We start from the raw sequence: 19152 nt of genomic DNA, 5'->3' as shown, positions 1-19152 counted from the left end.
ATGGAGAGCTTGATCTGTGGTATATGCTGCATTGATATATATTTCTGAAGAAAACCCCAATATGTTCTTTGTCTTTCCTTTTGTTATCGGGGTGAGGTAATAAGTCAATTGGGTTACTCTAGCAATTTTAGTAACACACTCATTGAGAGAGCATTCGAACCGAGGTCCGTCAGAATATACTAGTAAAGTTAAATAAATTCCCCACTGCAAGTGCACAAATCTGAAAACCCTTAAACTTGTCGGCCACAAACCGGTACGAATTGAGACTCGAATGTTAGACATTAATGGTTTCATGTAAGGCTGCTCGACTAACATTAAATTAAAAAAAGGGGAAAAAAAAAAAGAGCGAGGTAAGTGCAACACCTATAAACCCCAAACGAGATGTGATAGTGGCCCAAAACCAAACGTCGGAATAAAACCCCGAACAAAAAAACATCAATAACCCCGCTCTCTCTCTCTCTCTCTCTCTGTTCCGATCATCTCCATTTCCAATTTTGCTTAACCATCTTTGGTTTTCGGTGTCCAATTTTTTGCAATGGAGGAACAAGATTTGCTGAATCGAAACACCGACTGCGTCCATTTCATGGCTTCTCCTCCTGCCTGCGACAAGGTCCGTCATCAAAACAATTACCAACGATTTCGTTTTCTCCATTATCGGATTACCTACATTTGAAGGTTCTAGGGTTTCTGAGTACAGTAGGGATTTGTGTTTCAGGGTTTGTTTTTACATTGTGCATTGTTGCAATGCCATGCAAATTTATCATGGGGGTGCTGGGTTTGTGTCTTTTGGGTTCTTGTTTCAGGGTTTGCTAGACGATTATGATTGTGTATATATGCAAGTTAGAGTACTTATTTTCTTTGTTTACGATTTCGAAGAACAGCTAAATTGTTTCTGTGTCTGAGTTCTGTTTGTGATTTAGTGTGTATTGCCTTTTGTTGGTGATAATCAATAACTTTCCTTGTTTTGTTGGGATGGTTTCGATGTTTGATCCGTAATGTGTTTTTTTTGGGAGAAGAGAATCTGTTTTTTTTTTTTTTTGAGATATGTAGTGAATATATTTATTGAGTTTGTTATCTGTTTGGGGAGTGACATTGGTGTTGGTGTTGGTGTTTTATCTCAGGGACTTGAATGTGAATTTCGACATAGCAAGATGGCGAGGCTCAACCCAAAAGTATGCTGGTATTGGTTGGCTGGGGAGTGTTTTAATCCAACTTGTGCTTTTAGGCATCCTGTAAGCTTCCCATTATCCTTCTGTTGTTCTATGAATGTCTGGAATTTGTTTGTAGATAGGTGCTGACATAAGTCATGATATGTTTTAGACAATTACACTTTGAGGATGAAAAACACGTTTTCTTTAATATGACATTCTTAAGTCATCGATTCTTAACTGCAGTGCTGAAGTGCTAAAATTCCTTGTAACATATAGTTTCTAGTACTGTTTTGGGAATGAAATATTAGGAATCCCTGATGGTTGACATTTGAACAAGTGGGAGTATGGACATTTAATGTGTAATACTTAATGGCATTGATGCTTTCATTACATCCATATTTTTCTTTTTGGAATAGTCTACTGAAAATTTATTGATTTATGGCTGCTTTAGACCTTTAGTGACTGTTTATAATTCCTCGGTCATTTGATTACTGATTGAATCTTTGGTTTTGTTTATAAAGCCATTGGAGGGGCATGAAGCAGCACCATCAGAGACCACCCCATCTTCTATTTCTGCAAACAAGAGCAACATTCCTTGTTACTTTTACTTGAATGGGATGTGCAATAAAGGTGATAGGTGCTCTTTCTTGCATGACGCTGATGGTAGTGCATCAACTGGGAAATGTTCAAACACAGCTTCTGCATGTACTGAAGCACTTCCTTCAGAAAACAAGGCATCCACAGTAAATGAAACAGTATCAGCACCAACAGTTGCACACCAAAACCCTTTGGAAACTGCGGCAAAGGCAACAGTAGATGCAATATTCCAGCCTAAGCAGGATCTTGATTATCGAGAACAACTACAGAAAAGTGCTTCTCCTCATGTTTCTGAATATGGGGATGAAGAGGCTGATGAAATTAGATCAAACTCCTTGCTCCTTCCAGCAGAAGCCTCTATTCATAGCAAATCTCCCTTATTCACTGATCAGAGTTCAGAGGAGGGAGCAGATGACCTGATTGTGCAAGAGGAATGGTGGGAATCCTCTCCAGGCTTTGATGTTCTTGTTGATGGTAAATCAGAGGAGGATAGCCCCGAATACTTTCCCACACTTGACGGAGAGCACTGGGAACTAAATAAGGAGTGGCATGATTATGACAATCCAGATGAGTATGATCCCCAGCATCCTGGTGCTGAACTTTTGCATGAAAACCAAATTTATGACTCCTATGATTGTCTAGATACCAGGTACCTTTTTGGTAATGAGAGAAGTATTCATGGCTATGCTGAGGATAGAATGTTGGATTCCATATTGTCCCGCAAGAGGAAGCTTATGCCACTGGAAGTGGCAGTCGATGACCAGGATGGTTTGGATCTCCGAAACCACCTGAGAAGACGCAGAGTGATTGATGATTATTCAAGTTCTGGATTATCGAGAATGCATGAATCAATTCAGTTGATTGGTAGAAGCCAAGAATGGCCTCAAAGGCATGATACAGGTTGGCAGAGAAGATTGGCATCAGAAGTGGAAAACAGAACTTTCGAATCACGCAGGGAGAATGAATCATTTAACAATGCTGGAATTGAACGTCGTCCACATAGGCATACACAGCATTACAGATCTCGGAAACATCAGGAAAGAAGGCTGGCTAAGCCAGAGGTTCCTTCATCTGGGTTCTCAAGGAGACCTATACCAAGGGACAAGAGATCATCTATAGAGGACTCAACTGTCTTTACAGGACCCAAGTCACTTGCTCAGATCAAAGAAGAGAAGATGAAAGCAGAGGAAAATGGACGTGGTATTAGGAAATCAAGATGTGTGCAGAGAACTCGAGATGACTTCCAGGGCCCTAAACCTTTCACTGAAATTCTAAAAGAGAAAAGGAAGCTAGCTGACAGGAGCGGTTCTGGCAGCAACTGAAGAAAGATACTTGCAGGACAGACGCTTAGTCAGTGAAGACTGTTTTTTCGTGACCATTGCTAGGTGGAATTAGATTTATAGAATTACTTACTAGATGAAGATTGTGCGGGTGTGTGTGCCTTGTGCAGCAGAAGCTTACCTGCATTTTTCAGAGACCATTTTCTTCAAGGGAGAAGACTTGATATGCACTTCAAAGTTAGCTTCCCGAATTCCAGGGTACAAGAAACTTGTTTGGGAGTACAGATGTTGAGCCTACTTTTGCCCCCAGACATCTTAGTTACTATTCAAAAGCCGTTCCTTGACAGACTCTAGCTCCCTACAGAGACTTGAAGCCACTGAAAAGAAGCTCATTTTGATTTTTGCACAGGGAGAGCCATCTTTTACTGGGGTCGTTTCTGCTCATATTTCCTCATTTGGTTTATTTTCTCCTCTTTCCTTCTTCGCCTATATCTGGGAGTAAAATTGACTAGTTCTGGTCATCTGATGCATGATATTCTCGTTTAACTTGTGTGTGTTTTGTCCTACTTCTAGTCTTCTACTATAATGGTTCACCAAATGAGAACATCAAGAAGAATCAACATTGATAATGTCTTCTAGTTAGTGTTTTTAATCACACAGCACAGCTAATTGACAGGGGAATCAGTCCCAACACATTCCCTCCTTTGACCAAGTCAAACCCACATTCTTTTAGAAGTTTTAGGACAAGCAGATTGACCAAGAAGGGCAGAGAACAAGGGACTCATTTTCATGTGGACATGTGGTAATAGATTATTGTGGGTTTTTATATAAACGTTACCCAAGCCCGCCTAATAGTCCACACGGCCTCTACAAAGTAATGACCAACGGGTGAAATGTGAAACGGACATATTATTTGACAAACATGGAGAAAGGGCCTCCGAAACTTGCGGAGAGACCCGGTGAAACGAAATTTAGATTTCGTGTTGGCGGCGGTGAGCCTCGTGCTCTCCAGACCAAGAAGAGGTGAGATGACAGCGGCGGGGGCATGGAGAGGTCGCGGCTTCTTCTGCAACGGCGCTAGGATCTCAATCCTGTTTTGACCGAACGGGTTGGAACTACGATGGTGGTGTTTGGGACCTGCGTCGTGGGTCGGTGTTGTTTGATCAAGGGGATCAGATATGGGCGGTTAGAGGTGCTGGTGGTGGCGTCGGGCCAGAACATACCTAATTCGGGCTATAATGGCGCGAGGTTCCAGCGACTTGTGATGGAGGAAAGAGGGCCGAACTGGGTCTTCGTAGCGCCGGCGGTGACTGGTCTGGGGTTCGGGCCGGCTGGAAATATGGCAACACTGGTGCTGCAGGCGGCAATAGGCCATGGGCAAGAACCGCTCCCGGAAAAACCGGCGGGAAACCCTAGTTTTGAACTAGGGTTGACCTTCGTGTTGACTAGGCTGGTTGGCATATGGGCCAGTGGTGACTGGGCTTGTAGCCTCTTACTGTGGGCCGATAGTGATAACTGGGCCTCATGGGAGGCTCAAATATGGCGAGGGACTACAGACCCTTAAGAAAAGCCCAAGGAGCAACCTGATGCCGAGGTTGTTGGCTACTGAGGAGGCTGTAGATGGGGCTAGTTCCAACCCTATGGGGAAGGGACTTGCTCTTTCTTAAGTCCTCCAAGTTGTTAGACATTCTGAACTCAAGCCTTTTGAAGTATGGGTGATTTCTATAAGCTTTTTTAAGAAGTTTCTAGTTGATATTTGTACCACAATTGAGTGATTGGCAGATTAGACTAGATGAATATGTTTTCCTTAGAGAGTGAGATTATTCTTACATAGATTAGGCTTGCTGTTCAGCGAGCATCCCTTTAGACTTTAATGAGTTTAGTTATGCCTTAGATAGGTTATCTGGTTTGTCCAAGGATTTCTTATGTAAGTTCTGTTAGACTCTGGCCTGTTTTCATGGCTTGATTACTAATGAAATCAATTCCTATTAAAAAAAAAAAAACGGGTGAAATGTGATATATATATTTTATAAAAACCCGGTACAATCGGTATTCAGTATAATGAGCATTCTAACTACCTTATTATTGGATCTAAATTCACTGACAATTGAGCATAACTAACCACGAAATCCACTGACCATCTGAATAGGATTGCTCTAGTGGTACATACATTCATAAAGTTACCAATTAGTTTAGTCTCCATTGATGCCCTAATTTTCAATGTAAAGCTTTAGCTTCAAGGTACATATTTCCTATAATCCAATGTAGATAACCACTATTTGCAGCAAGGTCCACCTGGCTATGGAAGACTTTTTTGCTCGTAACTATGACACACTTAGGGTTATTAACAGCTTTTATTTTTCTAAATGAAATATCTTCAATAATCAAATTTTTCTTCGAGTATCAAAAAAGACTAATCAAAATTCATCCAACCCCCGATATTTAATTTCCCACTTTTATTTTGTTTCTTTGGATAACTTGAGTCGACCGAAGAAATTCAGAACACCGACGTACGCACGCTAACAAGCAAAACTGTCTAGGATCATAGTCAACACACAAGGAAGAATAAGGAAGCCACAACCTCCATGGTAATTGGCAACTGGCACTGCTGACCTAAAAACGACATAAATACATATAAAACGACGTAACCGAGGGCCATTGGATTAGATGCCTCCTGCTTGTCACTTTCCCCCTCTCCCCTTCTCTCTTATAATAATAATATAAGTGCCTGAAAGAAAAGTCCAACGACGCTTATTATTATAGCTCTGCTCACCCTCACCATTTGGGGCACGCTTCCAACCTTACTCCATAGAATCCTCTAGACCTTCTCATACCTCATCATCTCAAATTCTCACACGTATAAAGCCGGAACCGATCTCAACAATTTCTAGAGATCTGATATCGGAGGGGATCTCGCAAATCGAGAATCGACGATGGCGGAATTGCAGAGGTCAGAGAGCACTTTCAGGAGGCAAGGATCTTCCGGTTTGATTTGGGACGACAAATTTCTACAGAGGGCTTTGAATCAAGTCGAGGCCGAGAAGCAAGCTGAAGCTGCCGCCGCTGCCGGCGGCGGCGGCTCCGACGGTCCTGCAGCTGACGGCGGAGCTCCAGGAGGGAGGGGGTATCGGACGGTCAAGGTTGCGCCGCCGATGATGGACCCGCCGTCGCCGAAGGTGTCCGGGTGTTGTGGAGTATTCGGAAAGCCGGCGGCGTCGAAGCGGCCCAGATCGAACCAGCGGAGATCGAAGTAGGTGGTGTTTGCTCCATTTAAATTAGTTTAAAAAAAAAAATTAATTAAACACTGCTTGAATTTCATTTCTTTTTTTTTCTTTTTCTTTTGTGAGTGATTGTAATGTTAATGTTAATGATAAAATGTATAATTAAAATACTTGGGTGTTGTGGTGGTGGTGAGCTATGATAGTATATCAATTCTAGAATTTCATTGTCATTTCTCGATTTATGGGTGTCATTCTTCCGCAGGGCCATTCCATTATCATGTTTGGGTTTTCTTTCTCTCTCTTCTTCTTGCTCCTTTTAAGTTTCGAATTTTCGAAACAGATTTGATCAAGTTTTGGTGTGGTTTTTTGGGTTTGATCTAGCTTCTTTAGCTACATACTACTAGGATCATGTTTTTATGATTGCTCAATATTTTCTTTAGGTAATGATGAGAATATTAGGACATTATTTACGCCACTTTGGTTGGATTAAGGGCTTGTTTTCTTCAATTTTTAGGTATTGTCCACCCTTTTAGCTACAAAAAATGTTGCTTTACGCTATTATATATTTTAATATTTGTCGATCATAGCTAAAAAAATTTGACGTAAATGATACCAGATCGTTAATCATTAGAGGTAATTTCCGAATGCGTAATTTAGGGTTATGTTGCTAATTTCCCAAGTGACCTGGTTTGAATTGGGTTCTTCTTCAATCATTTGTGTCTAACCTTTCCTGCCATGACCGTTCAAAGAGAGTGGGAACTGTAATTTGATCTATTCAACAAAGTTGTGCTGGTTTTATATTTTTTCTGAAAACCAAAACCAATTATTGACTTGTTTTCAATGTGTTAGTTTGAAAGTTTCCAATTACATAATAACACTGTGGCCCTTTTAGGTCTAGGACAGCACATGCCATTACGCGTCTAGCATCTAGCACCATTTTATTCTTCGTTATGAGACCATAGTATTATTTATGCAATCATGTCAGAGAGACCTGGAGGGTGCTGGTTGGTATTTTGGTAAGTACCAACTTTGTTTTCATCTGAAATGTTTTGTTTTATATCTTTGCCGGCCGTTATATTCTAATAGTTGGTCGCCTCTAGGCTTTATTTTAGAGTTAAATTTTGATACAACATAGAATCAAAGTTTATGCTTTGGTTTAGATTTAGGTCATCATCGAAACGATGAAGACGCAAAGGCAAGCGGACTCTTCTAGCCTTGGCTTGTAACTACGCGTCATACAAATTAGTTTAGTCTAACAGATATGATCTGGTTTGTTCGATTCAGTGAAACTGTACAAAAAACGCTGCTAAATCCTCAGTATTTTCGATGAAGAAAGAGAATCGGAATTTTGCTTTAATAAATGTCATAATTAGTTTTGGTAAATAAAATTTGGTGTTGTTGGTCCCGGGCATAATTATTAAAGGATTTAGGATGTGAAATGTAGACAGCTAATAAAGAGCATCAGCTAATTTGCCCCATGTCTTGGTTTGCATTTCAAAGTCGATGAATAGAGTGAGCCTCGAGCCAGTGAGGATTTTTGGCTTATTCTCAAGTGGACACGTAAGGATAGGATAAGGTGCACCCAATCATATTTTTCATTTTCTTTTTCTTCGTTGTTAATATATATATATATATATATATATTTTATGATTATTAATCTTGTAGCCTCCGGTATCAATTTGTTTGAAGAACATAAATAGTTGCGTGAAATTGAATCGAATATGTATCCCATAACCAAACAACACACGGTATCAAGCTAATCCACCATAGTACATGATCGAGAAAGGTCATAACCAAATCGGCTACCCTACCTTCTAAGTCCCACTTACCCTACCTTCCCTTGCCTCTTTTTCTCCATCACTATTGACCAAGATCCTTCATCACTTCATGCTTCGTTCGTGAATCACAATCAAGTGTGACTAATTAACGGTAGACAACTTCTTTATAATGATAGTTATATACATTAATATACTTAACATAAATTTTACTTAAATACTTGATAGTACAAAATTTTTCGTGAATGATTTCACAATGTAATTGAAAAAGTTGACGAAATTAGATGGACTAATACATGTTCAAATTTTAAAACATGAGAGAAGTCGACATGTTAAGATATGTTGATCGATTCTATAGACAAATATGAAGCCTTCCACACTTTTAGGTAACCAATCCTCATTGCTTAGTTAGTTTGAAGAAAGAATCAATTGTCGTTCATAGTTAAAAATATAATTGCCAAACCAAGCACTGATCAATTCCTTTTATTGGCCTAATGATGAATATTTAGGATAATGAAAACAAAAACTAAACCTGACCACCCAATTATGCTTTGGACAAACACAACCATTTGGCAATCAGCAGCTGCAACAAAACCATTCTTCTTGCTTGGACAATTTCAAGAAAGCCAACGTAGGAAATTAGGACCAGAAAAGAAGGGTCAGACCAAACTGGCAAACCATTCTTGACTGCCGAATCCTTCATTTCCTTTCTGTTTCCATCCACAACTTCTTACTACTATCTTCAAATTCTGATAAACCTGATTACTGATTACTTTATATCTTAATTCTTTCTTTATTTTTGTTTAATGTTTTAAATTCACGAGTTTAACAATGCTAATAGTGTTCTTGCAATGATTGAATTCTTGAAAGTGAGTGATGGATGCCAATATTCTATACATGTCAAAAAGACCTTATTTAGTTTATTCTAATATCTCAAACATGTAAAATGAAATAAATTCATTCATTTTGATTCTATGCAATTGAAAACAGAAACTTGAGGATAGTATGTATATATATATATATATATATATGTTTAAATCAGATAAGAATCATCTCGTTCAAACAATTGTATCTCATTTTCATGATCATTTCACTGTTTTCACATCCCATGCACAGTGTGTGGGGGTTAATCACAATTTAAGTGCGATCAAAATTTAATGTTTTTTTTTAAATAAAAAATTTAATGTTTCAATTCGAATCAACATATTTTAACACTGCTTATACTACCTGAGTAGGACGTACTTCATGTGATACGATTCTTGCAATGATTCAATTTCTTTAGAGCAAGTGATCGTCGCCAACGTTAATGAGAAACATGAGAAATATGAATCTTATTCAGCGTGCTAATTTGTTTTCAGCCAATTAATTTAATGCTTAATTTTCTAGTTCTCTGTATATTTCATTCCACATGCATGAAATTTTGGTAGGCGGATTAATTGAACAAAAATATATTGTCGGAAACAAGACCAACATGACAAGAACATATCATTCAGCCATAATATTATTTTTTTTGTAATTATTTTTGAGAGAAAGATGAATAATTGTGATATTAGAAATAAACACAAATATACATTTCCATCTTACAATAATGAAGACATAAAGCCCAAAGGATTCGTGAGTTACTCGATTGTGTCGCAAAAAACATCTTTTTATTGTAGAATTTAGAGAAGTATGTTGAAAACTCTAAGGATCTTGCTTAAAACAAGGGATTACCACCCTCACCAAAACCCTACTCTAGTAATCTTCAACCAAACATCAGAAACTACCAAGTGTTTGTACCCACATTTGCATGTCCACTCAAATATAGCTAATGTGCATATAGTTATTGAATGTTTTCGAATTACAATGAGCCACTCAACAAGCAACTGGTCCGATAGTCAAAAATATATATTGGCCAATGAGTAATTGGATAGTTCATTTGGTCCAAGACAAGTCAGATAAAAGTTAGGCCTTCGGTTATCGGCCGACCTGTAGTCATCAATTCAGAAAGAAGGTCTACTGTCTAAAACCCCATTGGCCAGTTGTTCAAATCACTCTAGTCAGTTTCCAACTTGGACTCAATAACTTGGGAAATAATAGTCGATAAACAGAGAAGGTCGATAAGTGATAAAGATGAAATTTGATCAAGTTAGTATTTCAATCGACTTGAAGTTCACGTAAGCCGATAAAGAGAGTTCAATCCAAGACAATTTGCTTCAAGATTAATTCTAGCTGTTGATAATGAACATCAAAGCCGATCAAGATGGAGTCTAGTATCAAGTCAGCCAATGATAAGCATTGGAGCCAAATCAAGATAAGAGTTAGTAAGCTAAGAGGAAGTCGAATTTCACTCAACTTCAAAGAGTCAAGAGATCAGCTCAAATCACAAAGTAGCCAGTATATATAGAAGCATCGACAAAATACATCACACACATAACTCTAGAAACTCAAGCCATCAAGCTTTTATGTTTTCGTTTTATCCCTTGCTTAGGTAGAATTTTCATCTATTTACTTAGTTAATTTGCTCTACTAGTTACAATTTTAGTCACTTTACCTTTCTTGTAGCCTGGTATAGATTTTGAATTATTTTCGTTGTTTTCTTTCAAACAATAGTTAATCATTTTCAGCCATTCCAGATTTCAGTTTTGTTATTATTGTCTTTTATTTGCTTTCTATTTCCTTTATGTTTTGCTTGCTTGATCATGTTATTTACTGTTCGTAGTCGCATAGTAGCTATTAGTATTGAGAATTTCATTCTTTATGAGTTCACTTTTACTGTTACGTGTTATTACTTGGATCCAATCGACTTAAGCCATGTGACCAGACAATTCGTATTCACTCATACTCTCACAATCACACCCAATTCACCCAACCTTCAGCCATCAAGTCCTTGATCTAAAGGCAGCGAACTATCAGCCGAGAATCAGTTCCTTCCTCAGCCAACAATTGCTTGATAAGCTAGGATCACATGCACTACATCTACAATTGCACACTTTGACCTTTTGGCTGTGGCACGCTCCGCAATATATTCATCAAGAATGACGTATGTTCCTTGATCTCTCGGCTATCTTGGCCGAGCTAATTTTCAGAGGCAACACCAAGCAAAAGGATACTGACACCATGAATGAAGAGCTTGTCAATATAGGGATAAGAATGAAGATGGTTATCCCAATTTGACTTTCTTTATATGTCAAACTGTCAGAGTAACTTCAGTTTCTTCCAATATCTCACATCTACATGAATACATGTGTTAAAGGATACATCCATTCCTTTTGGTTCTATGTGATCGAAACCAGAAATTGAGGATTATATACATCCAGACTCTCACACATCTAAGTATTTGGAGCTAGTATCAAACCTACCCGATACGAGACCCTCTCTCTCTAAACAGTAGAGAGAGAAAGTAGATCTGAGAAAAAAGCTCCTTCCTCCCCCTTCTCTTTTGCCCAAATCTTGATCCATCTAGATCTAGATTGAAGGCTTAAGAGTTGGGGGAGGTCACTCTTTCTTCCCTTTCAGCATCCTAAAGACTACTGTTCTTCTCTCACCTTTGTGGTGTTTTTGCTCCCTTTGTGGTTATATCTGGCTATGTCCAGTTCTTCTCTAGCTTTGTCCAGATCGGGAGGACCTTGTTCCTCATCTTTTATTTTCTTTCTTTCTCTCTGTCAATCAATCCCACATCTTTCCAAATCAATGTTTACCTAACCCCAAAACAGTTCTTCCGTTTTCACTCCCAAACTCCATGAAAGTTATGGTGGCTACGATGATACCAAGGTGAGTATGGGTGCCACGCATGGGTTCATCACCCCCCATTCTCCATGGTTCTGGTTCTCGGTCCGCCTTCGGTAGCCACAACGCTTTCTTGGTATGGGTCTCTATGGTGGAGAGTATGGCGTTGTTTTGAGGGATTATATCCCTTGGGTTGTTGATATTCATATGATTTGTGTTCTGGGCTTCGATTGGCATCGGATATACAGCACGGAACTACTTGGTGTTCTGCTTCCGGCGACATATCAGCGGCTCTTCGAGGTCTGCAGTAGCTAGGTTTTCTGTATTGGATTGGGCTTATTCTTTGGGCCTTTGTTTTAGTTGTTTTACAAGGGTTAGTTTCTTAATACTGGCTCTTGTTGAGCCCAGTGAGAAATTAAGTTTCCTTTCTTTATTGTCTGTTTGGGTCTGTCCATCAAACTTTTTAGTATGTACTAATTTCAGCCCTTTGGGCTAGCTTTGGGGCAGCTTAATTGATCCCCATTTCCCAAAAAAAAAAAAAAGACTGTCACACATCTACATGAATACATGTGTTGAAAGGATACATCCATTCCTTTTGGTTCTATGTGATCGGAACCAGAAATTGAGGATTATATATATATATATATATATATATATATTTATATATCCAGACTCTCAGTATCACACAATAGCCATGACGGTCAAAACATGATTTTGTTTTACTGATTTTCATCACCCTTTCACATTCATTTGCACATGCACTTTGCATGAGTAAATCACAATTTTTGAATTATGATCACCCGAGCTTCCCCATTTTGAGGTTAATAGGCCAAGATGGATAAAGGCTCGCTGAAGAGAAGGTCAGAAAGCACCAAAAGGCTGATCATAACGGTGTTTAGTAACAAATTTATATATGTTTTATAATGTAATTTGATATTATGCACACTCTAACAACACAATAATGTTCATCTCAGTCCATAAAGAGAGACAAATCACAAGACTCAAACCTCAGCTTTCTGGATTTTAGTTCTGAACAACAAAATGCATAGCTTCTCCATTGAGAAATAAAGGAAACAACCAGTCGAATGGGTCACGAATGACCCGAAACCTGAGCCCACGATGCAATGCCATGCCGGTCCATACATTTTATCAAACTCCTGCGCATGGAAAGTCAACTTTGTTTATTTATTAAAACCGCAACATGCTCGATAAAATGTATCAAGAGATTAAATATGTTATTTCATTAACAGTATTCCGGATCCAAGATCCAGAATTCCATGTTCTGAAGGGGTCAGAGGACAGTGGCCCCATTAACGATAGACAAAGGGAAAGAGAAACATCGTGCTGTGTTTTTCAGAATTGAACACCAAGAATAAGATCTGGCTCAGTGCATTGTCTTCCTCAACATTCAATATTGTTCCCATGTGGGGTTCTTCTATACGATCTATCCCACATCGTCAATCATCAACAACAAAAAAGAAGAGAAAATCCAAAAAGAAACTCCAAGAAGCAAGAACACAATCGCGTATATCCAAACATATTTGTCTTGGCCTCTCAAAGACTCATCCTATCAACGAGTATAGTATGAAATCAATCAAAAAATTATAATTTAGACACAGTCAAACCCGAAAAGCTAATCTCGCCTAATCCTCGTTTCATTAAGAAAACAAAAGCCTAGCCTGCCGGCATTAGCGTACCTTTTTGAGGTTGTAAGCCATGTGTTTGGGGCTAAACTTCTCCAAACTGTCGTAGGTTCTTCTAGCGCTGCGGAAGGCATGGACTTGCATGAAGCCGGGCATGTCTGAGACCAAGACCTTCACTTGAAGAAACGAAGCTACTGATACCAAGTTGCTTTCGACATGAGACACCGACTTTCTTGCTGACTCCGCCACCACTCCAACTTGCTTATTTGGTTCTTCTCTTTGAATCTGAGCGTGCTCAAATTGATCTAGAACATCTTGACGTGTTTTCGACTTCCTGGACAAACTGAACCAGCTACGTAAAACCGGGTATTTATCCACCATGTTAGGCTTAGAGTCCGGCTTTAGGTGACGTCCGGGGCTGGGTTTGTACGAGGACATGAAACTCTTCTTCTGCTTCTTCTCATGGTCATGAAAAGGGGTGTTCATTTCTGCGACTCGGACTCTCTGGCTTTCTTTCTTTAGTTGATTTGTTTGTTGTGGTACAAAACTATGTATATAATGAGGAAATGGGGACTGTGTGGAAGGAAAGGGGTATAAATTGATTGATTAATGGTTTAGGACGGTAACATAGTTTATAGAAGCAAACCATGTGTGCTTGCCTGTAATCATGGATATTTATATCTTCCATAGTTCCATGATCGATTAGTTTGATAACTTGTTTGAATAAGAGTGATAAGACTATCGACTCGTGTGTCGTTTTTGAGCCAAATTCTTATTCACTACCTTATGCTTGATTAATGGTGTTGATGCATGTGCTCGCAAATTGACGCATATATCTTATAAGATATATATCTTCGAGAAATGTTAGCAATGATTTATTTAATGCACAAGTTGGTTAAAGAAAACGTTGCTAGCATTCCTCTCATACTTTTTTTATCAATGCATTCGCTCATTTTATTGTTCCCGCGCGAACAGATTCATTTTTTTGGTTAGAGACTAGGCTGGATTAGTACATGAATCGTATCAAACTCTTTTCTTTTCATTACAGACTACTCCAGATTACTACGTGAGCTGTAAAACTAATTAATATGTCAACTTTTTATGCTTGATTCGTTGTGTGGTGATCTTAAAGATTAACATAGATCCAAGCTAGATAGGACATTTTTGTTGTTGTTGTTGTTGCCTAAATTCAATAATGGTTATGAGGCTATATGAAAATGGTGGAGGCTGGTAATTACTGTTTGGAGCAATATTTGTCAGCAATGGTTTTTGGTTTTCCAGACAGACCAGGAGAGGACCCCCAGACCCTTCCTACCATCCACCGCTTATTTTGTTGGGGTAGCCAACAAAAAGGGTCGCTGTCTTTGATTTGCTTCTCTTATTTATAATTTAAGAGTATCCACCTATATAGAATTGATCGATTACATTATAGAGGAGTAGGACAGCACAAGTTTGTATAGATTTGTAGCTCCTACTCATATACAATTGACTATGTTCTGTAACCACCCTTGTTTTTTTTTTTTTCAGAGTTCTTTTCCTCAAATTGGAATCCTCAACAAACCATTGAAAGAAGAAAAGAGTTGAAACGATAACGAACTTTATTCAAAGAATATGTTTGATTAATGTGGATTTTTCAATATTCTGAAGATTAGGAAGCCGAAATCCTTGGTTTGATTTTAGTCAATGGAACGTTGCTAAGCATCTTCATGACCTAACATGTGCTCTATCTTTGAAATAAAATTTTGTTGGAGAAAAAAAATGTAAAGGGATCAAATTTCTCTCTATTGTATATTTGTATGTTAGATCCAAAATTTTGCATGGTTTTCTTTTATTGGTTTTGCCGAAGCATAGTTTCAATCCTTCATATGCTTACTGATGGACAAATTTAGCGGTGCTAGTGAAGGTAAATGCCCCAATTTGACTAGGGATGAGTTTTAGGGATACGAATGAAAGTAGAAACCTCATTTTTCATCAAAATTTATGTGCATGTACTACACTTTTTCATAAAGAATCTAAAAATTTTGAAAAAGTTTAAATAATGTAACTCAATGAATTGCCTCAAAAAGATTAAAATAATGATAATCAAATAAGATTCTCTCTATCTTAATTCAGAAGATTAAAATAAATATAAAGTTTCTATAAAAAGATGTATTATGTGATTTTGCCTATGATATTCATAACAATATGCCCATTAGTCCTGGTAGACTCAAGCCATTGTACCAGCTCTGAGCCACAGAACCCTTCATAGGACATACCCAAAAACCTAAATAAAATACTAAAATAAGAGCTTTGCCTACCAAATCTCTTTCCACAATAAATGTCACATAAAATTTGTGGGGTGTGCAGAGGCATGTTTGTTATAGTAGACATTGATGGGGCTGATGGATGAGTATGTATTTTAGTTGCTTATCTTCATAATAATACACTCTCCATTCTCCATGTAGGGTTTGAAGTTACAAGCTCTGGGTGAGTGGGTGACCCCCAGTTTCCAAAGGACAGATTCTGTGGGCAAAAATCTCAGCACCAGACCTTTCATTGGGTAGGGGGAGGGTCGTTTTTGATATTTAAAGCAAGCCAATTATGTGTCCCTCTCTCATTCTCATACTTCCATGACAATGAGGGCATGAGGCCCTGAGGGCCTGAGATGTGAGCTGTTTGTGAATCTGGGTTTCTTGTGTAATCCACAACCACTCAAAGAAACTCACCAAATATCTGAGATTTGTAGCAGATGATTCAAATCCACAGAAAATAGCCGGTTATGCATAGCCTCATGTGCACCAAACCATTCTTATATTACAAGAAATTGAGATGGCATGGTGTTTCAAATCAATCTACCAACTGCCAAATCGGAGTAATATTTTTCCTTGGAATACACTATATGCATCCTGAGTGACCTATGAGAGATTGGGCAAATAAATCATCAAAACCTAAAGCTATAACTAGGGAGATCTAGAGTAGATTGGATGTTGCATATTCAATATTATAGCTATAATTAGCTATAAGGAATTAATATTAGATGCTAAGTTCGCTATCCTGTAACTAATTTAAGCAATTATGGAATGGAAAAGAGTCTAATCTCCTTTTCCTTAAGAGGAAAATGGAGAAAGAGCATAAACAAGTATTACATTTTGTTTTTGGGAAACAATTGAATGGAAACTTCATATCAATCCGCCTCGATGTCTATCATCTGGTGTTGTTAGATGTCACTCGCCAAGTCATCATGGCATTCATCTTCAAGCCATTGCTTCATTAAATACTGTCTCCTCTTCTAGCTCCTTGTTAATATTCATGAAACTATAGCATATATGTAGTTTTACTGTTTTAGAAATGGTGGTTGAACAGCTTAATGGAACCGAGTCGTGGCGTGCTTAATTGTAACTCGTCTGCCTCTTAATTAGTGAATTATGTAGCTAAAGCTTTTCTTTTACAAGTCAACAAAGACTATATACAGGGGAAGGAGAGAAGTAGAGACCGCCTTAACTTAAATTCTTTGGCATTATGTGCATCATTGCCATACTTCTTTGTTTCTCCTCCTTTTCCCTTGATCTCTTAATATTTTCAAGTACCTTCATGAGAAAATTGCAGAGATGGGAGTTCCTTGCAGCCCAAACCGGTGGTTATATATAAGTCTGAGTTATTCTGCCATCTTTGTTTTGGACTGAAGGGAGCTCCCAATTCTTCACTTTTCATACATATTAATTAATTCCTTGATCAAGCTTCATTATCTCAGCCCTGGAGGCCAAATGGTTACTGCAAGGCTTTCAGATTATAGAAACCTTCTTCATAAGGCTTTTTGGATTGGAAACCCTCTTCATGAGGTTTTGCTAACGAAAACTTAGTGGCCAACGAAATTTCGTCGGCTATAGAAATTTTACCAATTAAAATTCGTCTGGTATTAGCGGTTTTGCAATGTCTTATTTTAGTTTCTCTTACTTTTGTTCAAAGCAAACATAATTGCCTCCAGTGCGGCAGTGCTTAATGAATCATGTGATTGGCCTTCAAATCGTCGTTTGTAGCGCTCTTGTCATCCTTCAAAAGCTTGAAGGAGAGGCGTATTTTTGCTTGGTTGCATAATCATAGTGAGCCTCTTCTCCCTAGCTATTGTAACCCATTGCACGTACAAGTTGTTTGAGACATTATTACGTACACCATGCCTTATACTTTTGCAAAATACATAAAAGCGCAAAACTCTTCCATGAACCAACTTTACGAGATATACAAATCAAACAACGCATTTGATGTTTAGGTAAAGCTGGGTTTGTGTTTTTCCATATATGGTTACTATTATTCATCTCATAAACACCGGGGATTTTACATATTTACAGGCCAAGAAGTAGTAACTACTAACTACATCGATCTAAGCATTAACTGCCAGTGACATATATGGATCACATCAATTTTCTCACATAAATCAAGCACAAGGAAGATAGTCGTCGTTCATGTGTATAGAATTAGAACGCAGGCAGGTCATGGTTTGCTGCTGAGGTTTCATCTGGGCTATTGCTTCTTGCTGCTGCACTTTGCACTTCACACCTGTGCAAGATCTGAGAGGTTGATCTCCAACTAGAGGTATCACAGGGAGGTTGTCACAGTTGCAGATCTCAATCATGGTGCCATCTGGGTCATGGAAGAAGAGCTGATCAACGTTGATTCCTCCTTCCTCTACCCTGCTCCACACGTATTCGATCTCCATCTCCTTCAATTTGTTCTCCACTCTGACCATGCTCTCACACTGCATATTTATGTCATTCTAGTCGTTAAACACCAGAGGATTCCTAAATTACACTAACTAGTAACGCATTAACTGATACATAAACGTAGATAAGATACATGCAGCTAGCGATAGATTAGTCCATTTGGAAAAAGACCATTGCTTGTAAATAAGGTGTACAACTACCCGCTGGATAGAATTAATTTGTGTACATAATGTAGAGATGCATTAATGTATCAAATATGACCCTATACACGAAGGACCATTATATAAAGTATCTAAAAGGAAAACGAAAGAGAGACCTGGAAAGAAATGTGGTTATCTTTGGGGTTAATCTGGCTGATCTTAGGCAGCTTCTCGGGGTCTTCAGCTTGAAGGAGATGAATGCCAATGCCATAGTTGAATAACCTACATACATTTGATTAAACAAAATCAAGCTTAGACATTACATCAACATGAAAGAATGAACCATAATTATTCAATAGCTTTCAAGAATGGGAATGTTGTCATACCATGCACCATTGAAATCTAGGGAGTCAGGCCTCCTAATGGGAAAGAAGCCAAGAACATTCTGGTAGAAATCGATGGATTTCTCGACCGACCTGCAAACCAGTGAGATGTGATTCAAGGACTTCAATTGCAGAGGATTTCCCATTCTTTCTTTCATACTTGTTTTTCCTTGATCTCTAGCTTAGCCACAATTCTACAGAGCACAATTCCACAGAGGCTGGAACTTGGAAAATCTAGCTACTTATTCTTCAATTCAACAACAGATTCTATAGCAAAAAATAGAAGATGGTGTATAATTAGCAAGGATAGATAATAGAAGAGAGCTACAAATCAGGGTTTGTATATATAGAGAGGATGATCAGAGCTGCATGTCAAGTTTTAGATAATGATGTCGATTACACGTAGGTTCCACGTTGATGACTCATTTCAAAGATTGGCATTGCCCCCTCGTTTCTTGACACGTAATGTCTTGCTAAAATTTCTTTATTTTTGGTTTATTGGAGTATTGGATCACTTACCTAAATTTCTTAAGAAAATTCGATGATACTTGGGTTGG

The 19152-nt window shown here is 38.4% G+C and overlaps 4 protein-coding genes across 5 annotated transcripts; 2 read left to right on the top strand and 2 right to left on the bottom strand.

Moving 5' to 3' along the window:
* The first annotated feature begins 105 nt into the window (after nt 1-105).
* On the top strand, nt 106-3216 carry LOC112185559 (zinc finger CCCH domain-containing protein 34). Its single transcript, XM_024323818.2, has 3 exons — nt 106-610; nt 1122-1232; nt 1673-3216. Exons 1-3 carry the CDS (start codon nt 536-538, stop codon nt 3068-3070), a joined length of 1584 nt encoding a protein of 527 aa, XP_024179586.1. The 5' UTR covers nt 106-535; the 3' UTR covers nt 3071-3216.
* A 2533-nt stretch (nt 3217-5749) lies between these two features.
* LOC112183454 (MAPK kinase substrate protein At1g80180) lies at nt 5750-6487 on the top strand. The gene has a single exon (XM_024321837.2). It carries the CDS (start codon nt 5962-5964, stop codon nt 6280-6282), a length of 321 nt encoding a protein of 106 aa, XP_024177605.1. The 5' UTR covers nt 5750-5961; the 3' UTR covers nt 6283-6487.
* Nucleotides 6488-12423: 5936 nt separating this feature from the next.
* On the bottom strand, nt 12424-13990 carry LOC112190065. 2 transcript variants are annotated; one of them, XM_024329493.2, is made up of 2 exons: nt 13430-13979; nt 12424-12889 (listed from the first exon to the last, which is right to left on the bottom strand). In XM_024329493.2, exons 1-2 carry the CDS (start codon nt 13859-13861, stop codon nt 12734-12736), a joined length of 588 nt encoding a protein of 195 aa, XP_024185261.1. In that variant the 5' UTR covers nt 13862-13979; the 3' UTR covers nt 12424-12733. The 2 variants fall into 2 exon arrangements, with proteins under 2 accessions (XP_024185261.1, XP_024185262.1); XM_024329494.2 differs by lacking the exon at nt 12424-12889 and adding an exon at nt 12898-13299 and having other exon boundaries at nt 13430-13990.
* Nucleotides 13991-17609: 3619 nt separating this feature from the next.
* On the bottom strand, nt 17610-18923 carry LOC112186750. The gene is made up of 3 exons (XM_024325252.2): nt 18599-18923; nt 18389-18494; nt 17610-18107 (listed from the first exon to the last, which is right to left on the bottom strand). Exons 1-3 carry the CDS (start codon nt 18751-18753, stop codon nt 17787-17789), a joined length of 582 nt encoding a protein of 193 aa, XP_024181020.1. The 5' UTR covers nt 18754-18923; the 3' UTR covers nt 17610-17786.
* Nucleotides 18924-19152: the final 229 nt, after the last annotated feature.

This window comes from Rosa chinensis, chromosome 2 (genome assembly GCF_002994745.2).
Source record: "Rosa chinensis cultivar Old Blush chromosome 2, RchiOBHm-V2, whole genome shotgun sequence".
In the NCBI taxonomy this organism is placed as follows: domain Eukaryota; kingdom Viridiplantae; phylum Streptophyta; class Magnoliopsida; order Rosales; family Rosaceae; genus Rosa; species Rosa chinensis.
The sequence above is the reverse complement of the archived record's forward strand: the minus strand, read 5'-3'. Positions and strand labels throughout refer to the sequence as shown.

What these genes read in the sequence shown, in the direction of transcription:
- LOC112190065 (XM_024329493.2), bottom strand. Translation starts at nt 13,861, where the DNA reads ATGAACACCCCTTTTCATGACCATGAGAAGAAGCAGAAGAAGAGTTTC. An exon ending in TGGCTTACAACCTCAAAAAG is followed by an intron (nt 12,890 to 13,429) that starts GTACGCTAATGC and finishes TTCCATGCGCAG; the next exon opens with GAGTTTGATAAAATGTATGG.
- LOC112186750 (XM_024325252.2), bottom strand. Translation starts at nt 18,753, where the DNA reads ATGAAAGAAAGAATGGGAAATCCTCTGCAATTGAAGTCCTTGAATCAC. An exon ending in CTAGATTTCAATGGTGCATG is followed by an intron (nt 18,495 to 18,598) that starts GTATGACAACAT and finishes AAATGTATGTAG; the next exon opens with GTTATTCAACTATGGCATTG. An exon ending in ATAACCACATTTCTTTCCAG is followed by an intron (nt 18,108 to 18,388) that starts GTCTCTCTTTCG and finishes ATAAATATGCAG; the next exon opens with TGTGAGAGCATGGTCAGAGT.
- LOC112183454 (XM_024321837.2), top strand. Translation starts at nt 5,962, where the DNA reads ATGGCGGAATTGCAGAGGTCAGAGAGCACTTTCAGGAGGCAAGGATCT.
- LOC112185559 (XM_024323818.2), top strand. Translation starts at nt 536, where the DNA reads ATGGAGGAACAAGATTTGCTGAATCGAAACACCGACTGCGTCCATTTC. An exon ending in CTCCTCCTGCCTGCGACAAG is followed by an intron (nt 611 to 1,121) that starts GTCCGTCATCAA and finishes GTTTTATCTCAG; the next exon opens with GGACTTGAATGTGAATTTCG. An exon ending in CTTGTGCTTTTAGGCATCCT is followed by an intron (nt 1,233 to 1,672) that starts GTAAGCTTCCCA and finishes TTGTTTATAAAG; the next exon opens with CCATTGGAGGGGCATGAAGC.